The sequence below is a fragment of the Hydractinia symbiolongicarpus genome, chromosome 2, assembly GCF_029227915.1.
Source record: "Hydractinia symbiolongicarpus strain clone_291-10 chromosome 2, HSymV2.1, whole genome shotgun sequence".
NCBI lineage: Eukaryota > Metazoa > Cnidaria > Hydrozoa > Anthoathecata > Hydractiniidae > Hydractinia > Hydractinia symbiolongicarpus.
The window spans coordinates 16,638,523-16,666,265 of NC_079876.1; the positions used below are offsets into that span (position 1 = coordinate 16,638,523).

The following is a 27,743-nucleotide window of genomic DNA, read 5'->3' on the forward strand; positions in this document are numbered from 1 at the left end:
TTAGAGCTTCACAGAATGTATGAAAATTGCTCTGATGGCTCAAATACAATGAAAAAAACACACATTTAATTGTAAAATATTTTGTTATCAAAATAAATAAATTCAGATATGAGAAACACACCAAGTAAATTAACTGGTGTGAAATTTTACAATATTTCCCCATGAGTACATTACAAAAAGAAGCGAAAATCTTCCAAACGCAAGTCATTTGTAATTTTTGATAAAAACTATTTGTAATGAGATGATAAGTGACTAGAAAAAACGCTCACAGTCAAGGGTATTTTTTCTGATGGTTTTTCTGTATTTGCAGTCACCTTTTGTGGGAATACCCCCAAGTTAGGTTCGTAAATATTTATTACAATTGGTTCTTTTCTTATTAACAGGACATAAAAATTAACAAAAATAAATATGCGTCTAACACCAAAGAACAAACATAGACAGTATTACTATTCCTTTTTACAGACTGAGTCAAATAACACATCGAACTTTGTGCATATACAAAAACAATATCTAAAAATCATTCTTTTAAATGAAAAATAATTTAAGACGTGCAGAGTTTACATCACCATATTTTATTGGCTAAAGATCCACCACTGTTAAAACATAATGACTTTTGTGAAGGCATAATTACTTTGCAACATAATCTAACATGAACAACCTTCGCTTTGATTAGGCTTATTCGATAAATTAGCTGTTCCGGGCTTTGCTCCTCCAACTAACGTTGGGTCACCGTCAATTGTATCTGTCATTCTCTCACAAATTACATCAACAAGTTTATCAAATGCTTGACGTACGTTAACATTATCTTTCGCAGAAGCCTCGAAAAATGGAAATCCAAGTTGATCTCCTAACTTTTTTCCTTGTTCGTAAGTTACTGCTCGTTCTTCCTCCATATCACATTTATTTCCAACTAATACGACTTGAGTATTATCCCATGAATAAGTTTTTACCTGACCAGCCCTAGAAAGTACATAGGTGTAATGAGTATTGTAACTTGATTAATCTGAGCATAAAATTGTATATAACATGTTTGGTTTATAAAATTGTAAAAAAATTAAATATCAGAGGCTGGATGCAAGATGGTAGTAGTAATATCACTAAACTTTTCTTTTGACTACAAAATATTTTTTACACAAATGCAGAAGCTCTAATTAGCCTACCGCATTTAAATAAGACAATTGTAATATTAAAAACCAATTGTCTTTTTTAAATTAATTCTCTTCAAATTAACTTTCTAATGCTATCATTTTTCTTAGAGAAAATTTATTTTAGAATTAACTTGGAGAATAAGTACTAAAAATACCCTTCTCGTGACTCAATACCCTTTTCATAACAATTGATAACCCTTACCAATCTGCAACCGCCTTGAATGATTCTTCATTGGTAATATCATACATTAAAATAAATCCCATGGCACCTCTGTAATAAGCTGTTGTTATTGTGCGATACCTTTCTTGACCAGCTAAACAGAAGTGAAACAATATATTTTATTAAAATATTGCTTGTTCACGGATAATGGTTCTTTTAAAATTCTATAATTATAATTTAATTTACATTTTTGTCAAAATACCAACATAATACCAAAGATATTATAATGCATTGTTGCCATAATTACATGTGTATGGAATATCTTACATGGATTCTTAAAAAATATAGGATGTTGAAAATTTTTCAAAAATATTTATTGCTGGTTTTGCTAAATTAAGTAAATGTATGTATATGGTAAATAATTTTATTATTGATTTCAAAGTTTTAAAATTTGCAATTGGCTTACAAACACTACAAAATGTTATATGCGAAAAAGGATAAAATTTGGAAGCTGTAAATGCTTATAATAGTTATAGCTAGCTAGGTAGCTATTTTTTTATAAAAAGTTGAATATTTCAACTTTGCTACAAAAGTTTTCATTTGGCTGCCAAGCAGCATGAGAAATATTAATTGAAAAAAAATAACACCTGCAAGTCAAACAAATTTATAATGAGAACAAAAATACAGAAGAGCAAATATTTTTACAAGTTGTTTAATATTAGTAAGTTGTTAAAAAAGCTCGTTGAAAATGTTCACAGAAGATATGGTTGAAAAAAATTAAAAATAAAATTAAAATAAAAAATAAAAATTGCAAAAAACACTGATCAGCTAGCTATATAGCTTTTGCAAGGTTGTAAGATATAAGTAATAGCATATTTTTTTCTAAATTTCAAAGTACTGCTAAAAGTTAAAATTGTTTTCCAAAAATTCAGGGGTGTTTACAACCATGACTACTGAAGCGGAACCTACCTGTATCCCAAATTTGCAGTTTAATGCGTTTGTCATTTCTGAAAACTGTCTGAACTTTGAAGTCAATTCCAACAGTAGATACAAATGCGGATGTAAAAGAATCATCTGAGTATCTAAATAAAAAGCTTGTTTTTCCTACGGAAGAATTTCCTATGATTAAAAGTTTGAACATATAATCGAAATTCTGATCCGCAGGATCTTTGCTACGGTGCCTGTCGGATGAAGCGGCTGCCATCTTGAAAGAATGTTTATGTGATGGGGACAGGCGCAGATGTAAACTTTTGACATGTGACTTGTATCAGCCAATCATGGAGATTCTTGGGAGGAAGAGTTCGCAAGAAAGTACAATGTGTTTAAATTGACCAGCATTCAACAAAATAGTTTAAAAGATAAAATGTAAAGAAATCAGTATTGTGTTACTTAATTTCAGCCGCCAGCGTTTGAAAGAAAAGACGCCACCACATAGACCTTTCCCAACTTTGTTAGTTAGTGAGTTAGTTAGTTACTTTTCTTAACCAATTCAATAAGCAACAGGTATAATCGCCAACGAGCCATCCAGGTTATCCGCACAAGATTTCATAAAATATATTTAAGAAAATTGCAAACTACTGCACAATGTGTTATAGCTAGCTAGAGTCAATTGTTATGGTACACTTTGCCTTAAATGATCAAGTTATTTCTGAATCAACTTTAAAATATCAAATGTAATATTGAATGTTTTATGCAGCATCTTGTCTGTCTACTGCTTCAGCCCTTGCAATTTAGTAAAAAGCACTTGACAAATAATAGCTAGAACGCAAATCAAAATACACCTTTACGATAATTCAGGAAAACTAAGATTCTATCAGCGTTTTTTTGCGATCGGAGGAGGTAAACATCACACTTTTAGGAGAGTTTATTAAGAAGAAAACACGTTCTTTCGTTTCTTGTTGCATTTTGTTTTTAATGAAAAGTACACATAAGTTGTATCTTATTATTAATAACTAATATTTACTGAAAATTTGAAAGAAATTGATACGAAGGAAGTTAAAAAACTGGAGAAAACACGCTTTCGTCTCTAATAAACTCTTATTAAAACACGTTTTTTACCTCCTTTTTTTTCGATATTATAAAACGATGGAGAGCCGTAGAAACGCATGTACAATCAAATTATCGTAAAAATGTATTGCCTTGGCAGCTCTTGGCACATACACTACTGTGTTATTTTCTAGATGTGCATATTTTACGTCTCTTCATGTAAAATATCGCATCTGGAGACAAGTAGGGGACGTTTAAACCGTGAACACCAAACATAAAACCGAACGTCTGAACTATGATGTGTGTTAAAAATGTTTAAGGGAAGATAATATTGTTTGCTGCTTTGCTGTGTTTTGATTAAGGTGTTTTTATAATACCCCAAAGTGTTGCGGAAATCAAATTTAACCTTTGAAAATCGCACTCGTAAGCAAAATTTACAAGTGTGATGTGAATATTTACAAGTGTGATTCACACTTAACTATTTTTTGTTTACCCCAACGTTATATGTTATTTAAACTGTATAGAAATGAATTTTGTAAAACCTATTAACCACAAGTGCAAGGTTGAAACAATGTTGAACGCGATGATGTGTTGACGGATTCGCTATATGTTTTTGGCATTAAATTTCTAGACATTTTTGATTTCTCTTTCCCCTTTTAAAAAGATTTTTTAAATTTTATTCAACATGTTTTTTCTTTGGTATTACATCACGAAAACATTCGTCCAAAAGCTGTATAAGGTACAGGACATCTAACCTTTTCCATGTTCGGGTTATATTTAACTTGCATGGATGCTCACTCTTCTCGCAGTATTCTCTGTGACGATGAAGGTCGGACTGACTTGTGGCATGGTTCCAAATGGTCATGCGTCTTTCGTTCGAGTCTCAGTGTAATGCACCAGCTGAGCATAAGGGTGTCAGCATGAAGGAAAGGGACCGACTTTAATGTTCTCTATACTTTTTAAACAAACCAATCACGAAGAAATTAATGTTATGTAATCAGCGTAATAGCCTTTTTCATCGCTCTATAATATTTAGAAAAAGAAAAAATTCACGAGTGCGATAAAAAGCACTCGCAAATCTTTTTACGAGTGTGCGGGCGAGTGCGCGTGCGATCGCACTCGTCTCAAAGTCCTGGTTACTCCTTACATAAATTTCTTTGTAGTAATAATAATTATTCTAATTATTAATAATAATTAATTATTCAAGATGGTTACTAAACATCACAACAGTGTCATGACATACAGATGTATATTTAAGGTGTAGTCTCCCTATTGCAGTCATTTTTAGTATAATTTAATAAGAGAAAGCATTTTAATAGTCCTGCCTTTATGTGCTCATAGGCACATAAAAGCATTAAATGCGCTAGGAAATAAACAATGTTTGCATTTTGCACTAACCAACCGGAGAATCGTTTTATCATGTCCAATTTGTAGTACAACAAAAAGATAAAACTTTCTGTGCTTTGCCTACCTTTTTTTCTTTTTTTTTTTGCTTCTTCTTTCATTTTAAACTTTTAATAAATTTAAAATGAAAAATAAAAACATCGCTTCTATCATCCTGCTTAGCGTATAGCATTAGAATAAGTTGCTGAGATTGCTCTTTTTGTCAGTTGTCTAGTTTAGCAATTGGCTTGCTTGCGAGACTTTTGTAGCTCTTGGCATTTTTTTTTTGCTTTCCAATCCCAGACACCAACAACAGTTAGATCAGGAAAGAAAATATGAGCGAAACATTTGTAAGGTCAAGTTATACATCTAACTTAAATAAAGAGCATGTTAGCAAAAACCTGGTAATGTGAATTAACAATTTTTGTTATCAATATGTCAACGTTTTCTTCAGCAATTGCCAAGGCCTGGCATGAACTAGAAAGACTTGTGCGATGATTTTTTTATTATAGACCTTTTTACCTTCTTTCTTTTAGAAAAAATGTTTTATCATATTTCCTTGGAGCACGAAATTCTTTTGCATCCAAGATATTTTGGGCCTAATCTTTTGCACACCGTAAAGCAGAAATTGTTTACAGAGGTAGAAGGTACATGTACAGGAAAGTATGGTTTTGTTATAGCTGTAACAACTATTGATAATATTGGTGCTGGATACATTCAACCAGGCCGAGGATTTGTTGTATATCCAGTAAAATACAAAGCTATAGTTTTTCGACCTTTTAAAGGAGAAGTGCTAGACGCTGTTGTAACACAAGTTAACAAAGCTGGACTTTTCACAGAAATTGGACCATTGTCTTGTTTCATTTCAAGACATTCAATTCCACCAGATATGGAATTCGATGCCAACTCCAATCCACCTTGTTACAAAACTCAAGATGAGGAAGTAGTTATTCAGCAGGATGATGAAATTCGTTTGAAAATAGTTGGAACTCGAGTTGATGCAAATGACATCTTTGCAATAGGAACATTGATGGACGATTACCTGGGACTTGTCAGTTAATTCATGGCATTGTCACGAGATTGACCTTTAAAATATTTGGTCTTACCTTAACAAAATTTGGTTCTGGATGACACTGTACCAACTAGGATATAATAACTTATTGTTTTATATACTTAATGTATTAAAATATTATATTTTGTATTATTTGACCAACATAACAAATGTAAAAAAATTCATGGTGTTACAAGAAGCTATTTTTAATACGCTAAAGAACACAAAGATGTATTTTTCAATTTAGAACTACAATTTCATTGGACCGAATTGAAACAAAAAATCGTTCGTTGGATGCGATTTAATTAATAAAAAGAAATTTTAATCATTGATTGTACATTTTGTTTATTTATATCAAAAGTTAATACTAATATTATTTTTACTTGACCAGAACCACTACAAGTCGACATAAATCTAAAAAACATTGAAGCTTTTGAAGCAATAATTTCCTGGACATCTCCAGTCATGTTGGAGTCATGTTGGCAAGAACGTTAATTCTTTTCTGTGGTGTTTTAATAAACTTTCCTTATTTCCAATTTAATTTTTAAATCGTATAGAGATCATTTCAAATAAAATATTATACATATTGAAATGATCAGTTTAAAAATGATAGGGCAGACGATCCCTAACAATCTGAATATTATGTATAAAATATCTTTACCTTGATTTAAAGGCACGACAATAAGTGCCTTGTCAATGAAAACTGTGTTTGTCAAATGTTGAGCCACGCCACACTGTTCAGAGTTTTCATACTTAATATAACATAATTTAACGGCTACCGGTGGAGTGTCACTAAAATTCACAAAATGATTTGTGTAAAGTAAAATAAACCAGGCAATACAATTCCATATTTATAATTCATTAGTTGCATCTACGCCTTATTTAAATGCAATAAAATAATAGTTTTTAGAATTAATATAATGGAAAAAACTTTTATATAACATATACAGCATTATGCTCAAAATGACAACAATGCAGGGAATTCCATGAAGAAAGCAACTACATATTAGAGAATTTGTGTGTGCGATTTTTTTTGGACTTTTTAGAGCCCCTAGGTGGTGTAAGTGCAAAACATATTTCTTCTTAGGAAGTAACCTATAGCAAATATATACTGCAGGATTACATTGAAAGACTAAACGAAGAGAGAGGCTGCGTCAGATCATTTATTTCCTTTGATTTAACAAATAAAGTTTTTAAAGGTTTTTGCACTGAAAGACTTATACTGAAAGACTATCCTTTTTAAAAAAAAAAATGAGAATGAGTTTAAGATTTATTTTAGCAGCATGTGTTTACATTGTATGTATTAAAAATAAAACAGGTCCCTCAAGAGCTTGTGGCAAAAATTAAATTGCAAATGAGCCATGCCGAAATATTCTTTACATACAATTATTGTGTAACACTTCTCTTTCAAGAAAGGAAAAAAAAATTAAAAATTTTAACAAACATTTTTTATACATTTAAGAATATGAAAATAATATAAAAACTAAATTAATACATGAAAACAAAAATAATATTAAAATTTTACTCAAGAATAATATTGGAAAACACAAACCAAGCTTTAATGAATAATGCTCAATGTTTTAATCCTTCATTAAGAAGAAAATATAAATATAAATGTTCTAAAATATAGCTTTGCAGGTAAATTGTGCAATTTTTCAAGAGCAATTGGTAATTTTTACATGTGCGATAGTCAAAACACCCAAATAACATTTGAGAATGTGTGAGCATAAGTGCGTGCAATCATACACGTCTTATGGAAATCTCTGCAATATTTAGTAAATTAAATCTTAATTTAAAAAAAATTGAAAGACGTATCACTTACCCTATTTTATCTGGAAGGGGGCAAGTGCAAAGACTGTTTGGCTAGACATGTGATCAAATAACTTTTGTTGGGTATGAGGGATAAAATATATCTTATATAATAATACAAAGTGTCTGTGACAGGCATAGTGGATGTGTTTGTTTCTCTTTCAGGTGGCTGAAAACATATGTATTACTTGTTAACAGCCTGATGCATTTAGACTGACGTTGATTCATTAAATAAAAATAGTGAAGCCAATACTTTGGAAACAGTTGGAAATAACTGACGTCATTTTTAGCTATATATTTTTTTAAAGTTTCTAGCCCTTTATTGTATATCAACTTTAAAGAAACAATAAATAAAAATAACCTTGTGTGGGTAACTGAGAACTGGCTGGGACCAATATGAGACCAATTTCCTAAGCATTGGTCAACTCACCTGTTTTCAGGACAAAAAATCTTTAATTTTTTCATTGTTCTCTTGCCAAGTGGATTTTTCCACGGGCCTTATTAACTAGTTAGCTTTGAAGGAATAAATATTCCAGAAAAATGACGTCTTTTTTAATCTCAATCACGTTATTATTTCGTTTTCCGTACTTTGAACATTTTTAAATGAAAAAATATACAACATAAAAAGTTTAATGACATGATTGTCAATACTTATAGAAAATGGATCTTTTATCTGTATCATTAAAATAGCAAACTTTCTTCTTAGGGAAAATAGCTCAGGTATAATAGAGCTAACTATTGTTCTTAAGTAAATCTTTATCATGAACAAATTAGATACTCATCTAATTGTTTTTTAATCAGAATAAGCTTTACCTTGTTTAGCTTCACAATACATTCAATATCGTATTTATTGCGGGAATAGTTTCCTAAAATTTGTTTTCAGTATTGTATGTGTAGATATGGATGGGCCTGGCTACTTGCCTAAATATTTACCCTAACAGGACATCTTCCCCTATTGCTTAATTCAGTTCGCTTGCTTGTTTACTGACTAGAATAAAGTCTCCCCTTGCTTTTTGTACAGCATGCGTTTTCGAACAAGCTCGGTAAAATTTAGAACAGTTGTGCACGTTTCATGTGATCAAAACGACCTTAAATGTTAATTCAAGATATTTAGTAGGCCTTTGCGTTTTAATTCACAGTATTTAACCAAAATTTTAAATTTTGTTCAAGGATGAATTTCACGTTGCAAAAAATTAAATGCGTACGGCATGGATGGAGGCGTTGTTTTATAAATGGCAAGCATATGCCATATACCATTGGGTAATTCATTACTCTGCAAGTAATAAAAGAGAAACAGTTACAGTAATACATGCAGTCATGCTGTCGAGTTTAGTGATACATAATAACTTTTTGTTGCCCTTCCCTGACCTCTTCCCAGGTAACTTGTATTATGTTACATAAGTACATCGTCGTCCGTAGCGAGGTTATAATAATACAACCTCGTCCTTGGTCTAGGTTGTATTTAAATTAACGTGAATTTTTTAAAAAATTTGCCTAAAAAGCAAAAATAGCCGAATACCAGTTGGCTGGAACAAAATTTTCAAATAGCTGGCTACACCCTTTACTTTAATAAAAACTTTGGCGAAAGTCTAAAGTTTGTTAATTCAAGGAGACAACAGTTTCAATAAACCTGTAATACTTAGCTACGGTTTTTAACTCACAATTAATTTTGTAACAACAAGCTTTATGATGTGTTTTTATTTGAAGTGACATTGAATTTTGTGAATTCCAAGCAAATAATGTCTATTGTTGCAAAACCATGAAAGTTATTGGTTCGAATCCAATCCATCTTTAAAAGGTGGTAGTTCAAATGGAAGAACAACATGGTATGCAGTAATTAGTTTCATACTGCAACAAACAATAATCCAAATCAATTCAAAAAATTCATACAGTTATACCCTTATTCTGTCTCTTTGTGTGCAAAATTGCGGTGTGATAGAATAAGCTCCATTAATCTACAAAAAAATCGAAGGTTCAATTCGATATCGCGGTATTTTAATTATTTTTAATTGTCATTAATAATAAGAACCGCCGTACGCTTTGTTGCGCAGTCTTTTGTAACCACTTCATCAAGTTCTATCCAAGCCAGTACCGATAAGTAACGATATGGATGAAATTCTTATTTATCTTTTGCAGCTTTTTTAAAATGGAAACAAATCAGAAATTTAAGCTCTTTCGAATTTTTCTACCGTGATTAATCAAAAGTTAAGGCTCTTTACATTGCTGTTTAATAGTTCGACAACGAAGATATGAACAGTCAGATTTGAATAGTAAAGTTGTTGGGTTTTGACAAGATTTAAAATGTTCTCCTTATGACTTTTTTGACTTCTAAAGGCTTTGTTTTTACAACATACTCACTATAAAAAACGGACAATATATTGATAATGTAGAATGGATATTATGTCCATATGTACTGGAATGAACGGGCTTCTAAATATTGATGTATTGACCATGTGTATAAAAAATGGATATAATGATGATTTTTTCAGGAGATCCGAGAATCCATATAATATAGAGACCTGGTGACCATGTCAGGACGGAGCGCATTGCTGCTGCGTCTATCCGCTGCACTGCAAGGCGCTCCGCGGTTTACGGACTACTGCATCCTTGTTCCCTACCCTCTTCCCTGTTTTCAGACAAGGAAATATAACACTAAGATTTATTTATTTACGCCATCATCGGTATCTACAAACTTGAGAAGCCACCACTTACACTAGACAACAGAGGCTGTAGCCAGGATACCCAGCTCAACCTTCCACAACATTTCATATTATAATTTATGGCTGGCCTAGTTATTTAAGCTTTCTTTTATAGAGAAAGAAAAAATGATTATAAGGGTGGTTTGAATGGACAACGCTGGGTCTCCTGGCCAAATTTATGGCTAGACAGACTGAAAGCCTTTGGAGATGGCCAGCCAGTTAGGCGTGTACAAGAGTTATCTCACCTTCTTTTTTGCCTCCAGCGGTGAGTTAAGGGGCCATTAATTCATACTGTTTATTTTACCGTGGTCACTCACAAACAGAGTTGTTTGCCATGGTATAGTCTACTGCACAAAACTAAATTGCTTAAAAAAGATAGCTATCATAACACAGGAACTCACAGTAGAGTACTAAACACAAAGTAAAAGGCTAAGAGTATAAAATATCAATTGTTTAATAACAATCTATGAAGTTTTCTATAATGGAGGATCATTTGAGACTTAATTAATCAGCATCAGATAGTTTGTTGTGAAAGGTTGCTGAATATTGTTCCATGATTTAAAAAAATGAACGTCGAGCGAATGTAGATTGAAGGTGGTTGTATATCTAGGTAGCTTGTGCGTGAAGTGCAAATAAAATTATATTTCGAGCTAAAAATGGTTCCTTCCTGACCAATATAGTAAATTTCAAAAGGAATAATTGAAACAAGAACGTGTTGAAATTTCAATAAACACATTGAAAATGTGTATGTACTTTTCATAAAACAATCACACAATGGTGCCATGGCGAAAATTTATCTCATGAAATTTAATTTCATTTTTCGAAATTCTTCTTCAATTCAATTCAATCTTGCAAAGTTTTTATGATCAAAGTAGGTAAGATATATTCTATCCTCTGGATATATCTTTTCTAGAGTGGATCTTAACGAAGAATTATCCTTCTAGCAAAATGGGAAAGTTCCTCCGTGAAAAATTTAAAAATAACAACAGCTAGCGAAAAGGACAACGACAGCAGATAATGAAAGGAGAATTGAATTACATATTTCTGTGAAGACTCTGATAAAAATTATAAATGTTGAAAATTATATTGTATGGTAGTAAAACTTGAGAGCCAATACTGTTTATGTATAAAATAGAAGTAGAGGGTTTAAATTTTACAATTTTTAAAGTTTTTAAACTTTACAAGGAATGCTTGATGCTGAAATATTTTGCTTAATGTGTTTTTATTTCTAAATATATACAGTATTAGGATATGGTTATTAGAATTAGGTAACATACTATATATTATTATCTTAAAATATACGTCAAATCATTTGCAGATTTTTATGGCTTGATATTCAAAAACATTTTGTTTGTTGTTTTGAATTTTGGATAGTGAAACAAACTCCAATACGTTTTTTGTTGATACATGTTGTGTCATCATACTTTTTTTTCTATTTTTTCAGATTTGAAGGAACACATCAATTAGCATTGGATTTATTGGCTACAATGCCGCCATCACAAAACAGTTCTCAACTATGGGTAGACTTCATGAAGTGTCATCCCATGGATGGAAAATACCGGAATTGATGGTAAGTAGAATTGTTGTTAAATTTCTTGACACTTCGTATATCACGATTTTACACTTATTGTGAAAACATTCGGATAGAGGTACTGTAGGGCTTAAAAAATAGTGACAACAACGAAAATGTTGTTACACAAAAATATCTCCCAATATATACTACATCGTATTTTTTAAAGGATTGTCGATGAAATTTAAAGGAGTTGTTACAAGCTCGTGAGCTTGTATTAAAACGCAAATGTGTCCTACAAGAATGGAAATTTTTGCCTCTCTGAGCACCGACACGGGAGTCGTCGTGTGTTCGAATCTCATCTTGGTAATTATTTTTACTTTTTTTTTCTTTTTTCTTTTTTAAAAAGATAAGACAAGTGTTCAAAACACTTGTTTAACTAACTAGTAAATAAAGGTGTTTGCACCAAACTTTTTAAAAGTGAATGTACGCAGAATTAACCGAACTAATGAATTTCGCAAATTTTGGGGTTTGTGGGTTTGTGGTCTTTCTTCTTCCTGTCAGTCGGTTCACCCAAGACGGACCCATCGAAAATTAAAAGTTCGAGAAATTTTCCGTTCAGGAAGGTCTCATAAATCAATTTTGAAAAATAAGTGTGTAACAAATATTATTGCGTATCTGAATAGTAAAATATGTCGTGTCTAACTTCGTAACAAAAATCCCAATTTGATAGACAGCTTTTTTAACTTTATTCGCGAGGTTGTTTGCGTATATCATACGTCTTGTTCTGATTGAATTAGAGCTGTTGAAAAGATGTGAAGAAGAAGTCGGCATACTCAAAAAAGAAATGTCTAGCTACTTGCTAGACATTTCTTTATATTATGGAATAATTGAAAAATGGTCAATAACTCCGACTTTTATGCAAATGAGGTATGGTAAATACTTCTTTTTGTGCTAGTTTATATTTATTATTTTAGTTTTGTCAAATGTACAGGATTCTTCTTTATTGTGTGCTTCTGATTGGATATCTTGACAACAGCTGTTGCACTTTTAAAACTTAGGATTAGATATGGTTTCTCAAATGATTCGCTATGGCATTTTCTTTATATTTCAGTGCTTACCAATGGCGAAAAGGTTAATCCTGAAGAGAAGCATAGACTTCGCGGAAAGGGAACTTTTGGGAGGGTGTCAGGAATTTATTGCCAGGGTTTTATTTCCATCGATCAAAACATATCTACCATAGACAATGAAGATGATTTGAGCGACAAAAAAGTGACAGTGAAAGCGATTTTTCCTTGCTCGGCTCAGACAGTATTCCGGCATAATGTAGCTTTTATCGTCCGTATTTATTATTTGAACCACCATAGCTTTTTTCGGGATTACATATTTTTAAGATTTCGTATCGTATCCGAAATTTTGTTTAAACGGGCTTTTTCCTCTTTCGTTTTCTCCTTCTCCTTCCCACTCACTCCACGCAGCATTTTCTATTGTTTGTAATCAATTTATATTATCAACTTGTGTCAAGTCATTAAAGTATGTCTCTGAACTATAAAGGGAATAAAGAAATTGAGTTTGTTCCAAAGTCTTTTAGCCCGCATTCATTTCATTCTACTTCAATCAAGAAGAGAAAAACTATTAGCTGTATACTATTTGTATATATTTTTTAACAAGTACTTTTTTGCTTCTTATAATAATACAAGACGTATAGTATACGTATAACTAGCTCACCTCATACGTGACACTGTATTATATATATTCATTTGTGGAAATAAATTGAAATCAATCACAATGGGATATCAAACGGAAAGTGAATGTTTCAAAATATAATTCCGGGCATGCTATGTAATATATTAAAAAGGATGGCCACAAGCTTGATCATATTTGTTTTGAAATAATCACATAAAAAACTTTCTATATTAACAAAAATCAATATATAAAGAAAGTAGTAATCTTCTTGTGAAACATTCTGCGATGCCACGGATGCTAATGGTTTTGACTTTCGTAGTGCATGAGCATATTTTTTAAAAAAAATAATTATTTGAGGAAACTACAAAGAAAATTTGAGTTACTGTCAGTACATTCATATACATTATGAGAACCATCATAAAACCATTCCATAAACCTGAAAGTATATTTCATAACTTTTAGTCTGTGAAATACACAAACACCACTAGATTTCATCAAGACTCTACAACTATAAACTACAATCGTTCAATATATATTAACAATTGTTTCACAAAAAACGGATTCTTCTATATTCGAAAGCATAACAGATTAATCCTTAACGAAGACGATGTGATAAATGTTTGCCTAAACTTCATTCCAGTATATGTTAACAAGTTTTAATGTTGTGAAACAAAAAAAGATTTCGTTCAACCAAAAGATAATCGCTATATACAAAAGTATTCAGGGCTTAATTTATCGAAACAAGACAAGTAGAGTTCGTATATGTGATAATACCTTAGACACAATTCATTTCCGGCCAAAATTAAGCGAAACGAGAGAATGAATGTTATGAAAGGCCCAATTCATCAAAACAACGAACCTGCTATGTATGGATTGCTTCTAGAAACAGGACCATTTTCCTAAACTTTTATCAACGACCTAGCTCACCGAAACAATCAAATCTATTATTTACGGATACCTTTTAGAAGCAGGATCCTTTTCCTGAATGTTTACCAATGGCTCAATTTACCGAAATAACCGAATCTGTGATGTATGAATTGCTTCTAGGAACAGAAGCTTTTTCGTGATTGCTTAACAATGGGCCAATCCACCGAATCAACTGAATCTGTGATGTATGGATTGCTTCTAGAAACAGGAGCTCTTTCCTGAATGTTTATTAAAGGTCTAATTTGCGGAAATAACTGTATCTCTTACTTATCAGAGGCTCGATTTACCAAAATAACTGAATGTGTTATGTATGGATTGCTTTTAAAATCGGGAATTCTCACCTGAATATTTTGTTAAGGCAATTTCGCAAATGTTAGCCAACTTTATGTGTATGGATTGCTCCTGACTTGCCAATTCTTTCCTAAAGGGCGGAAGAAATTTACAGATGTAAATTTCTTCCGCCCTTTAAGGAAATAAAAATCTGATATTAAAGTACCACATCAAATGCGGTTGATTAACAATTAATATTGAAAATCAAATAGAAGAATAATTTTAACAAAAGAGCTTTGGCTCTTTTGGGATAAGGCAGTTTAGAAGGGGATTAAACACAAGACGACGATAAACATTTGCGTAGATATTTACGTTCCATCTTATAATACAAACACTATGTATATAACACCAAATGTCAATAAGAAAACAAATTAATCAAGTTCAGAGAGCACAGAAAACGAATACAAAAAGTTGTATTCACAAGGTTCCAACCCTGCTCAGTTTTATGGTACCGCCAAGGTTCACAAGATACCACCTAATTCTACAGTAGCTGACGATTTACCATTACGACCCATCATATCAAATATCGGATCTGCTACTTTTAACACATCAAACTACCTCGCGAAATCTTTAACACCGCTGACAAAGTCAACATATACTACTGAAAGCTCTTTAGATTTTATATTATCATTGAAAGGAGAAAAGATACCTCATAATTACGAACTAGTACCTTTTTACGTCACTGGTTTATTCACCAACGTTCCGTTGGAACAAAAGATAGACATAATATTGCGAAAGATATATGCTGAAAAAGTTATAGAAACAACAATTAAGCGAGAGGAAATGAAACATCTATTAATCTCATGTACAAAACATGTACATTTCAGTTTTAACAACCAACTTATATTCAGGTCGATGGTGTAGCAATGGGCTCGCCTCTAGGATCAGTCCTAGCATATCTTCATGATGAAATAGTCCCAAAAGTAGAAAATTCAGTAAAATTTTGGAAGAAATATGTAGATGACACTGTTAATGAAAACCAGATAAATAAAGTGCTGATCACACTTAATAGTTACCATTCGAATATCCAGTGCACATATGAAGTTAAAAACGATAACTACATAGCCTTTCTTGATGTAAAAACACATCCATTTATCGAAAAGACACGAACACTGACATATAAATGCACTAGAATTCACCTGTATTACGCCCATGGAAAGTTGAAACGGTTAAATCGTTGGTGTTGAGAGCGTTCAATATATGCTCTTCATGACAAGATCTAAAATACGAACTAAATCACTTAAAAAATGTGTTTATAAAAAACTTATCCAGAAGCAGTTGTATCTAATGTAATTAATAACACACTGCGAAATTTCAACATTCAAAATGCCGACACTGTTTCTGATGAAGACACCAATGAATCTCCAATAACACCTTTAATGGTTTTTATTCTTTCAAGTCTGGCTACGGGAAAAAAATAAGGTTAATTTCGTTTAAAAAAACAATTAGAAAATAATGGTAACTGCTTAGTAAAGCGTCTAACACTTTTAAACAGTTTCTATCAGCCAATGTCAAGTCACGCATTGCTGATCAATGTCAAAAGTTATGTTTGCTATTTTCTGTGAAATAGAACCAAGGATGAACACAACATGGTGTTGTGTACAAATATACTTGTCCGGTGGAATCGTGCGATGCTACATACATTGGTGAAACAGCAAGGAGGCTTAATGAAAGATAGACTACCAAAAACGCGTTAATAACTCTCACATTTTAAAACATTCAGTCATTGAGAATTACCAACTTGCTGAACAAAAGAACTTCAGTATTTTGATAGATAATGTTCACCACTTTGAAAAGAAAAAAATAGCTGAAGCCATGTATATTGGTATTAACAGTCCCACGCTTAATGTATAGGGATTATCTGTTCCAATAAAATTGTTTTAAGATAAATATTATTTATAGTCAACAAGGAGATGAGTGCATTTGTGCTCCGCGCTGTGGACGTTACTCTTACCAACGGTATATAGTTTATATACCTTTGGGTTTGCCGTTATGTGTTTTATGTTTTGTTAAGTATTGTTTTATACGTCCTCTGTGTATTGCGTAGTTGTTAAAAATTATATTTAAAAAACTTTTGAGATAATTGTAACAATTTACGTTGATAATTGTCTTGTAGTCACAAGATGAAATATCCGTTAAAATAAAATAAAAAATGTCATCATAAATCAAACTTTTCGTATTTATTTTTATTGTGAAGTTATATACCGAATTGATATATAAGACTAATTAAGCAAGAACATATTTGTTAATATCGATCTGCTTGTGCTAAGGCATTTGCCATTGTTTAACTTGATGTCCATTGAGCTTGCTGCAATTTTTGGTCATATAAATTGGCAAAACAGTAACAGCTAGTGGATTTCAATAATCAGTTTCTTCGCTAAAAAACAATTAATCTGTAAGAATCTTGCTACTAGATCACAGAAGTTTTACACGAAAAAACTTTGGAAATGAATACAAGTAATTTGAAAACTATGAATTTTAAGAAAATTAATAGCAAACAGAGAACTATATCACCTAGCAGTCATAATATGTATTGTAACAAACAAATAACAACAACATGATCAACACTAACATTTTATTCCAATACATGGAAAAAGAGTTTGGCAGTACTTTTAAGCTCTATCATGTGTACAGGTAGTGGTATAAAAAGACACCCTGGTCATTATAGTTACTGCAAAAAAACGTTCATAACAAAAGAACCATCCAGTATGTAAATTCTCTTGCAATTCTGCCTCAAACTGCTGATGGTGATTTATATTTAATGTGGTTTGTGGTCAATGGTTTTCAGGATGGACCAGGTTTCCAGTGTTTAGCTCCCATTGCAACAAAAGGTTCTATGAAATGTCAAACTAACTAGACAATGGGGGGGATATTGAACTTATAATCTCAAGTAGAGGAGATGTTTTAAACGCTCTACCGACAGAGCTGCACTAAATCGATCATCTTTTTAAAAACTTATAGGTACACGACCTTATATTTCCTGCAATGATTTCCACAGCATAGCTTGTACAACTTTTTTGCTTGACATGGCATTCATACTCTTTTTAGAAAGATTGCAGTTCCCGAGCATCTATAAATTTGTTAGGCTATATGCAAAACGACATAACCTTTTGCATTGATTATAATGTTTTGTTAGAAACAGCATCCACACTTTTACTAACAGCGCATGAAACCGCCACAGCATTGACGCAATTCTTATATTTATTTTTACCACACAGTGTTCTGTTAAAGACACAGAAGACGTATATTGGTTCCATGGTTACAGAACTCTCATGCACACATTCGCTAAAATTTTCAAGAGGCGAAAGCAAATACACAGTTTATGCTTGCTATCAACGACATAAATTCGGCAGATTTTTTTAAAAAAATTATATTTGGCGCACTTTTTTACATGTGTCGTAAACGACTCAGCATCCATACATTTCTTAGACTGTTTTTAACTAATCATTCACTCGTTCGTTGTAATGTAACCAGTTTCTTCACTAAAAAACAAAATACAAAACAATAAAATATTAAAGCAATTCTCCGGAATTTGCAGACAATACATAGAGGTCTAATAGTATTCTAAAAAGATGTGTTCGCATATTTATATTTAAAAAAGCTAAAGCAATAAAAAAGCAAGGACTTACATTCACATTGTATGGATCTTCGTTTGATATTATTCTTACGATTTTTCATATCAGTAATTGGCTGTCCGTTCTATATTACCAAAAATAAAATTTAGCAAAGCAAAAAATAACGTAAATATAACGAAAATATTTCTTAATAACCCTAGAAGGACACTGTTCTCTGCTTTATGTACAATAAATACATAAAGTAAAAGATCGTTTTAGTCCAAAGTAAAAATCTACATAACTTTTTAAACAGTTGTGTGAAAATTAACAAACATTTAAGAAGTTTCCTCAAATAATTATTTTTAACGTTGCAAAAATAAAAAATATAAAAACATTTATATATGTACAAATAGTAATGAATGGAAACATTTAAGAAGTTTCCTCAAATAATTATTTTTTAATCTTGCAAAAATAAGAAATATAAAAACATTAGTAATGAATGGAAACATTTAAGAAGTTTCCTCAAATAATTATTTTTTAATGCTGGAAATATATAAATAAAAAAACCCATCTATTTATGCATGCAGATAGTAATGAATGGAAACTCGTTGTTCTTAATTGAACAAATTTTTTTATATGCATTTTTGCTGTTTTTTAGGCTGAAGTAAAAAGAAAAAGATTTATGTGGAGTATTTGTTCCACTAGTACTAGTGCCTTTATACCATTGGTTATAACTGTGTGCCGTTTTCATAAATACAAATAGGTCCAGAATTTTTAAAGGCAATTGCTCTTTCCAAGTACAAGTTTCAGGAATTTCATAAAGTTTCTTAATTGACGGTATTTTTTGAGCTTGGTGATTTGTTGATTATATTTTCAGCCTGAACACATATGTATTGGTTTTGACGCACAATTAAACACTTGCAACACTGACACTGGCCAATTGTGGCCAAAAAGTAGCGATGTATGTCACTCACTAACTGCACATGCTTGTTGATTCTTTTTTCCTTATTGCTTTATAAAAATCCAAACAATGTTTTCAATTCTGTTGACATAGTCACAAAAAGACAAATAGAAATAAACAGACTTTGTAGACTACACATTCATTGAGAAAATTGTATTACATCCAGACTATTAGAGAACTCCATTCCAATTAAATTTTAACAAAGTTTTGTGATATATAGTATGATTTTTATTAAGTATATGCGGGAATATTGGAATACCATGCTTGACTCTGTACAGTTAATCAGCTAAAGCTAAGATGTTAATGGATAACAATATAGAACCACTGAATTATGTTTCACATGAATTAAATTCCATGTGGCCTATTTTTTTGTGGATGTCACATCGTCTGTCATTAGTTTGCAGATATATTTTGAGCTGACTAATTAATGTGAATAACTGTTTTTTGTAGACAGACTTACTTCAAATATCTCAAGTGGACTTAATTTGACAAATTTTTTTTAAACAACAATACCATGAATTTTACCCATGCTAAACATAATTCACGTAATATAAACACTGTGATCAGTAGGAAACGCATGTTTGGCCAATGTAGCTTTGATACACAAAGAAATATTGACATAAACTCTGTATTTTTTTCTTAAAAAAACAAAAAAATGTTTCCTGATTTTTAAAATGTATGTTGGGTTTATAATTAACGGACTAGTTTTTATGTGTCTTGAGCCATCGTGTTTTTGCAAAATAGAAAATGTTAGGTGGCTAATCCTGCTGGAAAAGGTTTTAATATGGTGTAGTTATTTCGTGCTTTTTTCACCGCTACTTGCAAGATTTTAAAATATATAATCAGGTAGAGGGTACAGTACATCTGAATAAAGCGCTCCGCCATGATGTGTGACATGGTTTAAGTAATCCAACTGGCATTCAATGTCTTATAAATAACTCAATTTTATTTGAATCGCACTTGAAGAAAACTTCTTTCTATAACAACTCAACAGAGTTTAGCATAACGTATATCTGCACTAATCACTGCACTTCAACGCTCAAACTGTCTTTCAACATAGACATTGAGGTCAACATACCCATACTCATCGAAAAGGATTGGAATGAGTACTAGTACAGGGAGCTGTTACAATTCAGGCATGAGCCATCTAACGAGGTGGACGGAAATGCAATAGCAATAATAAGAACTGATTCTTTACAAAACGAAAGCATTGTGGGACACATGCCACAAAACAAATAAAAAATATGTTTCATGTTCTTGAAAGTCCTGAACAGTTCGATTACAGCTTAAGTTTGTGGAAAGAGAGTTAATCGTGGAGGTGGATATGGTCTGGAAATACCAGTTGTGTATAAGTTTTATGGACAGCAAAAATTGATTGACTGGGTTGCGAAGAAAATTGAGACTGTAAAAGCAGACTTTTATTGTGAAAAATCCTATAGTTGCCATTTCGTGCAAAAAAAAATGTCCGCTCATCAGAGTGTCCGTTAATTAAGTGTCCGCTAATTAGAAAGTTTTTTATAAGACTTTGACCAGAAAACGGCCAGTGCATGGACCGGCCAGTGCAGTGTCCGCTAATGGAAGAGAATACTGTATACATTTATTTTCAGCAGCGTCTTAACCCTATTCGGTCCGGGGTTTTTCGAACATACTATGACCGGGGGGGGGCGGATTTCGCCCCCCTCAATAACTTTTTATAGAATTGCTCAAATTGAATCAAACTTGGCACACTTATAGTACGTCATAAAAGGAAAAAATGGCGGCAATAAATTTTTGCTTGCGTCAGCACATTTTCTGTGACGTCATCAGAAGCTTAGACATTGTTAAAAATGCCACTATCTGCTTAAAATATAATTACTTTTGTTCTAGAGCGAATTTTTACATTCTGCTTGAAGTTTCTGAAAGCTAAATAAATTTTGTTTAACATATCTTCCGGTTTTTACATGGATCGGATAAAAAATTGCCAAAAATTGCCCGAAAATCCGTTTTTTTCGATTTTCGGGTAATATCCGACAAAATCGGGAAATCGGATTAGTCACGTGTCAAAATTATTCAAAATGATTCTTCTTGATGAAACAAAGTTGTGTAGCAAGTTTCAAGTTCTAAGGATAATCCTAACAGGAGTTATTATATTTTCCCCATTATAAGGATTTCATAGAGATTTTAGGGGTAGTTTCGAGTAATGGCCAATATCAAAGCTTCTGAAAGGAATGAAACCTACAAATTTAGCGTGCAGGTGTCTAATAGATAAATGTTGAAACTCAGCAAGTATCATAGCCATATAAGAAAGCAATCAGGAGTTATTAAAAAAAACCGTCAGGGGGGGGGGGGGGCGGAATCCGCCCCCCCCCCGGACCGAATAGGGTTAAGCTCTACTCAATAAAGGCGATGGGGAAACAAATTCAAAAAAAATTTTTTTTGTGTATTCACTAAGTAGATTTTTCTACGGGCCTTATCGGCTAGTGTAGGTGCTTACACGATTTCAACTGAGTTAACTATTTTTACTCGCTAAACAATAAAATTACAAGACGAAATTTAAGCAACAAATTACACATGTAAGATGACATAAAATATAATAAGAAATAAACACTTACTAGAAATATAGTGGCGTAAGCCAAGCCAACTACAAGTGAGAGAAAACAAATACAACAGATGCTGAGATTCAGGACAACTCCTGTGATGAATGAAAGAAAAATTTCACTCAACAGCGAATTTATTACAAAAATGTTTGTTCGACTCTGTCATTACATGTTGAAGACTGAATGCACAGAAACAAGATGTGCAAGATGTGCAGAAAATTTACTAAAAATAGTAACAAATTTACAATTATTCTCTTTACATAATTAACACGGGACATTACATCACAACACAAAACTAACAAAATGCATCTTGTTCTCCACCGCAGAGCGTCTCTACAGAAGAGCACATACGCGACACCACAAGGACAATACAAATGACGTATCAAAATAAATGTCAATACGGCCGGAAATTCATGTAGACTGTTGTTTTGCGAGCTACTTTACGTACCGGCACCCTAAGCAACGTTCATTTACACATATGCGCGAAGAAAGACTGAACTTTCATTGTTTTCAGAAACTTTTATTAGAAAAAAACTACTTTCTTCAGGGACATTAACGTAACGAACATTAAAAATATAAAGATATAATTATTACATTAATATGTTATCTTAAAATAACTCTAGTTATCTTACAATTAGGACATTAATGTGAATATCCACGCATTCCAAAATTACATTGATAGAGTTATTTTAAGATAGCACTTGTTATCTTAAAATAACTGTATTAATGTGACTTTTGAATGCCGTAGAGCTGAGCCGAAACCATCGCGCTATCGCAATTAAAAAAGTATTAAAATTAGAAACTTAAATTTAGAGTTAAAAACTCTAATTTAGTATTTTTAGAAAAAATAACTTTTCTTTTTTATTTCCAGATCTCCTTCCTGGTTATTTCTTGAAGTTGGATATGTCAGGTTAACAATAACAAATTTTGAAGAGGTTTTTCTGTTTGTGTAAAATTTTTCTGACGCTAACGTTAATTATTTACTAAGGGTAATCAATTTCATTGTAGCGCGCTCTCAAAATGAGCCCTAAAAGAAAGTCAGCCCTTAGCAAAATAATGGCTATAAATATTTCATAAGTTATTAAATGTTTCAATCCAAATATTTAATCATTACGGTTCATGACATTTCTTTACATTTCGGGGATCGTGTGCGCGGGGTTGATGATGGATTACGGGGCTATGTTACGGTAATCCCCTAAAAATGAGTTAATAAAAAGGGAGAACAAAAGCGCGAATGGTCTTAAAAAGATCCTGAATCTAAACATAGATCTTGATAAACGTAGGTCTCTTTTAATGTGTTTCTTTGTGAACTAAAGAATCTCAGTATAGTAGTCTCAAAGGCTCTTTATAGGAGAACAGAGGTTTCTATTTTCACATGTATGTTATCAATTTATTATGTATAAATATGCCTCAGGGTAACATATCAAAGTTTCCAATAATTTGTTAGGTTTACTGAATTTTGTTTAATCTGACCTACATACTAACTATGAGTATAGCCTAACGCAACTATGACATCATAACCATTGAAATTTTAAATTGCTTCTAGTCAACATTAGAGTAAAAATAAATAATAAAAACATGTCTGTCATGTCACATCATACTTCATTTTAAGTGAAGAAAATAAAAAAAAAGTTTGACCTGTGTTTCTTATTACTGCGAACGTTTATGTCTGTTTTATAAAAATAATTTTTTATTTGAGTAAAAAATTTTGGAATGAATTTCTCTACAAATTGTCATTTTGCTCGATATTCAGCAAATTATAAAGTGTAACCTTTTTGGAGTATGGAATTGAAAAATAGGTGCAAATTACACTCGTCTTTCCGTAGTATATTTCGTGCATATTAACCAATCACAGAAAAACTTAACCACGTAAGAATATAAAAACCATTTCCGTTAAGGTGGATTTCCACTGAAAATCAAACAAATTGGAAAGGAGCAATAAAAATACTGAAATTTGATTAAATATCTGCTAATTATTTTGTTTTTAAAATTTTTTGTTCCTGAAAGTTGACTGGCTTTAAACCTTTCTGCTTTCTTAGCATTGAAATAAGCCACTCGGCCGCTATTCCTTTGCAGGCTTAATTTTGTTTTAAAAAGATTTAATCTTTGACGTCAGTTAACTAGAGAATTGATATTAAAACTGGCTGAACTGACTTGAACAACGCTCAATCAATAGTCATGACTATGCCAAACCTACAATCTTGGGCGGCGTTTCTGGTTATAAAACATGGTGGAGGTAGGACCAGCTCATACATGTTGTTAACATTTCTGAAAGTACGGAGAGAAAAAGATATTTTTATATTCCCATTTTTTGCTAAAATTGACCCAGTCCCAAGTCATTCAACGTACAAAACGCCTTAGATTATTCTGGAGCCTGTTAACAATCCTGTTGATAACTCCATCATTCATGATATCAAATCACTTTCTCCAGTCTCTTGAACTTTCGTTAATACTTCATAGAGAAAGACATAAACAGAAAAATAACTGATACAAATATAATCTGATTTCTAACATATATACATTGTGCTCTTAAGCAATGTTAGCAGAGCTGCACATCAGTCCAGAACCTTTAGGACTATGAAATATTTCTGCCAAGTAATTGTAAAAAATGTTTAGTAGAATAAAAAAGTAATAAACCTATGTAAATAAGCAAAATAGAAAGAAAACAAAACACTTCAACACTACCAAAACAATAGTAAGTACAAATAAAAAAGATATCGTTCTAAATTTTAAACACTTTCTGGACAAAGTAGTGATTTTATATATGTCCTTTTTACTTTTCGACCAATAACAGCCTTGACAAATTGTGCACTTAATAAAGTTCAGCATAATTAACGTAATATATATCTACGATATCTCCAAAATTACATAAGATATAAACTACATTTATAAAAACGTGTAAAATCGTATTTGTCCGAATCATACTACTAGACACAAAAAGTTATTAAACAAAACAAAGATGCACGACATTTCATATTTTGTTACCATTATTTTAATATTACGCAGTAAAAGAAAGGAGGTAATTCAGCACGTCTTTTATCTCATTTTCTTTTCCGCTTCCCTTCCACCCTCTCATTAGTGCTCAGGCTGTCAAATAGTATAACGCTTTCTAAACGTAAGTGTAATACAGCTAGTTATTTATATACTAGTTTATACTTCATGCATCTTTAGCACAAAGTGTAGATTATGAACGATTAGTTAGTGCAACACCCCAGTTCTATAAAACATCGCCTAAAAATTTTCTAAAGAGATTCTATTTCGTCGGAATTTTTTTTATACGCTGGTTTTTACAACGGGAAATGTAATTGTTTTGTTATAAATTGGTGTATTGGTATTTTTTTGTTTCATTTAAAATGTTTTATCTGCAACATTTTTTAAAATATTAGGGTGATAAGAATGCACGAAAAAAACTTCGATATTTCGACTAACAAGAACACCGTCAAGGAATATTGCAGCCAGTATTAAACACTGCAGGACCTCTGAGGCAAGTTATATATATCCTAACATGGGGAGCAATGATTGGTGCATATTATAGTATCAGGATACGAAATTGAAGGAATCCCGCAACCCCCCTTGCCTCTGCATTCCACCACGCCACACGCAGATCGATGTTAAAAATTCCCAATTAGAAATATTGTCGTCCCAAAGTTTACAAAATTAAAGATAATCTTAGAAGCTCAAAAATAAACAACTTAGCTTTGGTCTAATTTAGGTAACACAGTAGTGTTCATCTTATTGGCGTATAGATATTTGAAAATATAAAAAATCAAACAAAAACAATAGGGATAATACTAATAATTTGTCAAATTACAGAGTACCACTGTTTATTCAACATGCTGTCGTCGAGTGTTTAAAGTAGCCTCTTTGCAACGGTTGTTGGTTTTCGACTAGTGACTTACACGAAAGTCAAGCTAATGGCGGGGGAAAGTGTATGATCACTGAGGAAAAAAAAACAACTTAAATCATCTTAAATATCAAACTGAACATCCAAATATAACTACAAATGACAGGAAAGTTCCATATATAGCTTTATTGCCCAGGTAAAAGGGCGGCATGTCATTGGTTACAACTTACGTCATAGCGGGCAATAGCAACCGTGTTTAAAGTTTAGTATTGCCCAAGCTTGCGAAGGCAGTACGCGACAATAGCAACCATTCAATATTCGAAGGTATTGCCCGAAATAAACAGTTATTATATGGATTATTATCCGGCCACTGCATTTTGCGACAAAAATATAACATTATAAGCAAGATGTAGAAATCATGTCTTTATAGAAACTATTCCCATATGGAACGTACATTCGAACTAAAAATATATTTTTTTAAAATCGAATATCGTGTAAACATTACAGGTTTCATTGTGTAGCTACAACATAGAATTCTTTAAAAGATAAAAGTAAGTTTTACTTCTGTTTCGCTTTTTTGTTTACCGTTTTTCGTGTTTATTTACATTTAATGCTACCATATTTAATCTTGGTTGCTATGGTAGCGGGCAATACCATGGAATATTGTCCGCTATGACGTAAGTTCTAACCAATGACATTGGGCGATTTTTGGAAATATTGATGCCGCCCTTTTACCGGGTAATAATTTCAAATATCCCAGTTAACACGGACTATTATTACAACTTCATGGTTTTCTCTACGACTGCGAGATATACTAGGGACCTTGCACAACTAAAGTATTTTAGTCGATATATTTTCTTTCAAAATTATCACATTCTCATAATTTTTTAAGAAAAAGGAATTTCAGCAGAGGTAAATTACTCACTTCTTTCTCCGCTATCGCCGCCTAAAACAAAATTAACTTTAGTAGCTAGTAGCATATTTAAAAAAAAAAGACGGATGAGGCCTCCTTTTACAACCATATATACGCCAATTCTGGAGGCATTTTAGAGTATTATTTAAAGTTTTAATTTGCTAGTAAATATACACATTACACTCTCAGAAAGAAATAATAAATCGTGAATTTAAACCCTAGAAAAACAAAATCAAAACAAGGAAGAGCCAACAAGGCACTCGCTAACTACCTATCAATTTTCTTTAATTTTGGAACCTTGATTAGCAGAAAAAAGTATTTATGTTAAAGTATTCATGTAAAGTATAGGTTAGAGTACGTTTGTTAAGAACTGCACGCATAAAGATTTTTTAATAGAGAACCTAATGGGTTCTTGTTGACGAGGTAATTGGGAAACCGAGTAAAGGGTGTTTGAAGAAGGTTTGTATAAATCTGTTGCTTGGAGCCAGCTGAATCACTATTGGATGTATGTTAGCTAGGTTAATTCAAAATCAAACAAATATCCCTTTTGGTCCCTATAGCTAGGTAGCCGAAATATTATAATTATTACGGTTGAAATTTGTATATTAGCGAAAAAGCATTCTCGTCCCCAGAGCTCTTTGAGATAAACCTCAAAAGTAGACTTGCGTGATGGATTCTGATTGGCCTATTATAGGAGTTTTATGTATTTCCGTGAAAGATTGTATTTAGCATTTAAAAATGTAAACAAAGATGGCGGTGGGAGGGACGAAGGATCAAAATGCGCTCCCTTTGATTATGTCTTGACTGAATTTAGAGCAGATATCAAGGGCTAGCTATAATAATACGGAGACTGTGTGTGTGTGTGTGTGTGTGTGTGTGTGTGTGTCAGTCTGTAACAGGCAAAGTGGATGTGTTCATTTTCCTTTGATGTCGTCGAAAAAGTTGTCTGAAAACCTTAATTTTCTGACGTTACGGCGCGACGTCAATAATACTACTTTAACATGAATCTCTTATAACAATAAGAAGTGTATGTGACGGTCATAGTGGATATCCTCATTTTCCTTTAATATCGCCGAAATTTTCTTGGAAGTCGCCGAAAAAATTATGTCTTAAATGTTAGACTTTATGACGTTACGGCGCGACGTCAATAACACTAGTTTAACGTCAATATCCTATATTAAATTAATGAAGCCATTACATGGCACT

The 27,743-nt window shown here is 32.2% G+C and overlaps 2 protein-coding genes and 1 long non-coding RNA gene across 3 annotated transcripts; 1 reads left to right on the top strand and 2 right to left on the bottom strand.

Annotated features, from left to right (window-relative positions):
* LOC130629689 (ras-related protein Rab-3B-like) lies at nucleotides 1–2,538 on the bottom strand. The gene is made up of 3 exons (XM_057442997.1): nucleotides 2,278–2,538; nucleotides 1,351–1,462; nucleotides 1–960 (listed from the first exon to the last, which is right to left on the bottom strand). Exons 1-3 carry the CDS (start codon nucleotides 2,510–2,512, stop codon nucleotides 645–647), a joined length of 663 nt encoding a protein of 220 aa, XP_057298980.1. The 5' UTR covers nucleotides 2,513–2,538; the 3' UTR covers nucleotides 1–644.
* An 80-nt stretch (nucleotides 2,539–2,618) lies between these two features.
* LOC130629690 (DNA-directed RNA polymerase II subunit RPB7) lies at nucleotides 2,619–5,927 on the top strand. The gene is made up of 2 exons (XM_057442998.1): nucleotides 2,619–2,766; nucleotides 5,214–5,927. The coding sequence occupies exon 2, from the start codon at nucleotides 5,219–5,221 to the stop codon at nucleotides 5,735–5,737; it is 519 nt and encodes a 172-aa protein (XP_057298981.1). The 5' UTR covers nucleotides 2,619–2,766; nucleotides 5,214–5,218; the 3' UTR covers nucleotides 5,738–5,927.
* A 12,081-nt stretch (nucleotides 5,928–18,008) lies between these two features.
* LOC130629691 (uncharacterized) lies at nucleotides 18,009–21,969 on the bottom strand. Its single transcript, XR_008982007.1, has 3 exons — nucleotides 21,796–21,969; nucleotides 18,319–18,388; nucleotides 18,009–18,171 (listed from the first exon to the last, which is right to left on the bottom strand). It is a non-coding gene; the product is annotated as an uncharacterized LOC130629691 (long non-coding RNA).
* Nucleotides 21,970–27,743: the final 5,774 nt, after the last annotated feature.

Bases quoted from the DNA above. Each gene is read 5' to 3' on its own strand.
- LOC130629690 (XM_057442998.1), top strand. From the start codon at position 5,219: ATGTTTTATCATATTTCCTTGGAGCACGAAATTCTTTTGCATCCAAGA.
- LOC130629689 (XM_057442997.1), bottom strand. From the start codon at position 2,512: ATGGCAGCCGCTTCATCCGACAGGCACCGTAGCAAAGATCCTGCGGAT. The intron at 1,463-2,277 runs GTAGGTTCCGCT...ACTTCTGTTTAG, and splicing joins ACTGCAAATTTGGGATACAG to CTGGTCAAGAAAGGTATCGC. The intron at 961-1,350 runs GTAAGGGTTATC...TGTACTTTCTAG, and splicing joins TTCAAGGCGGTTGCAGATTG to GGCTGGTCAGGTAAAAACTT.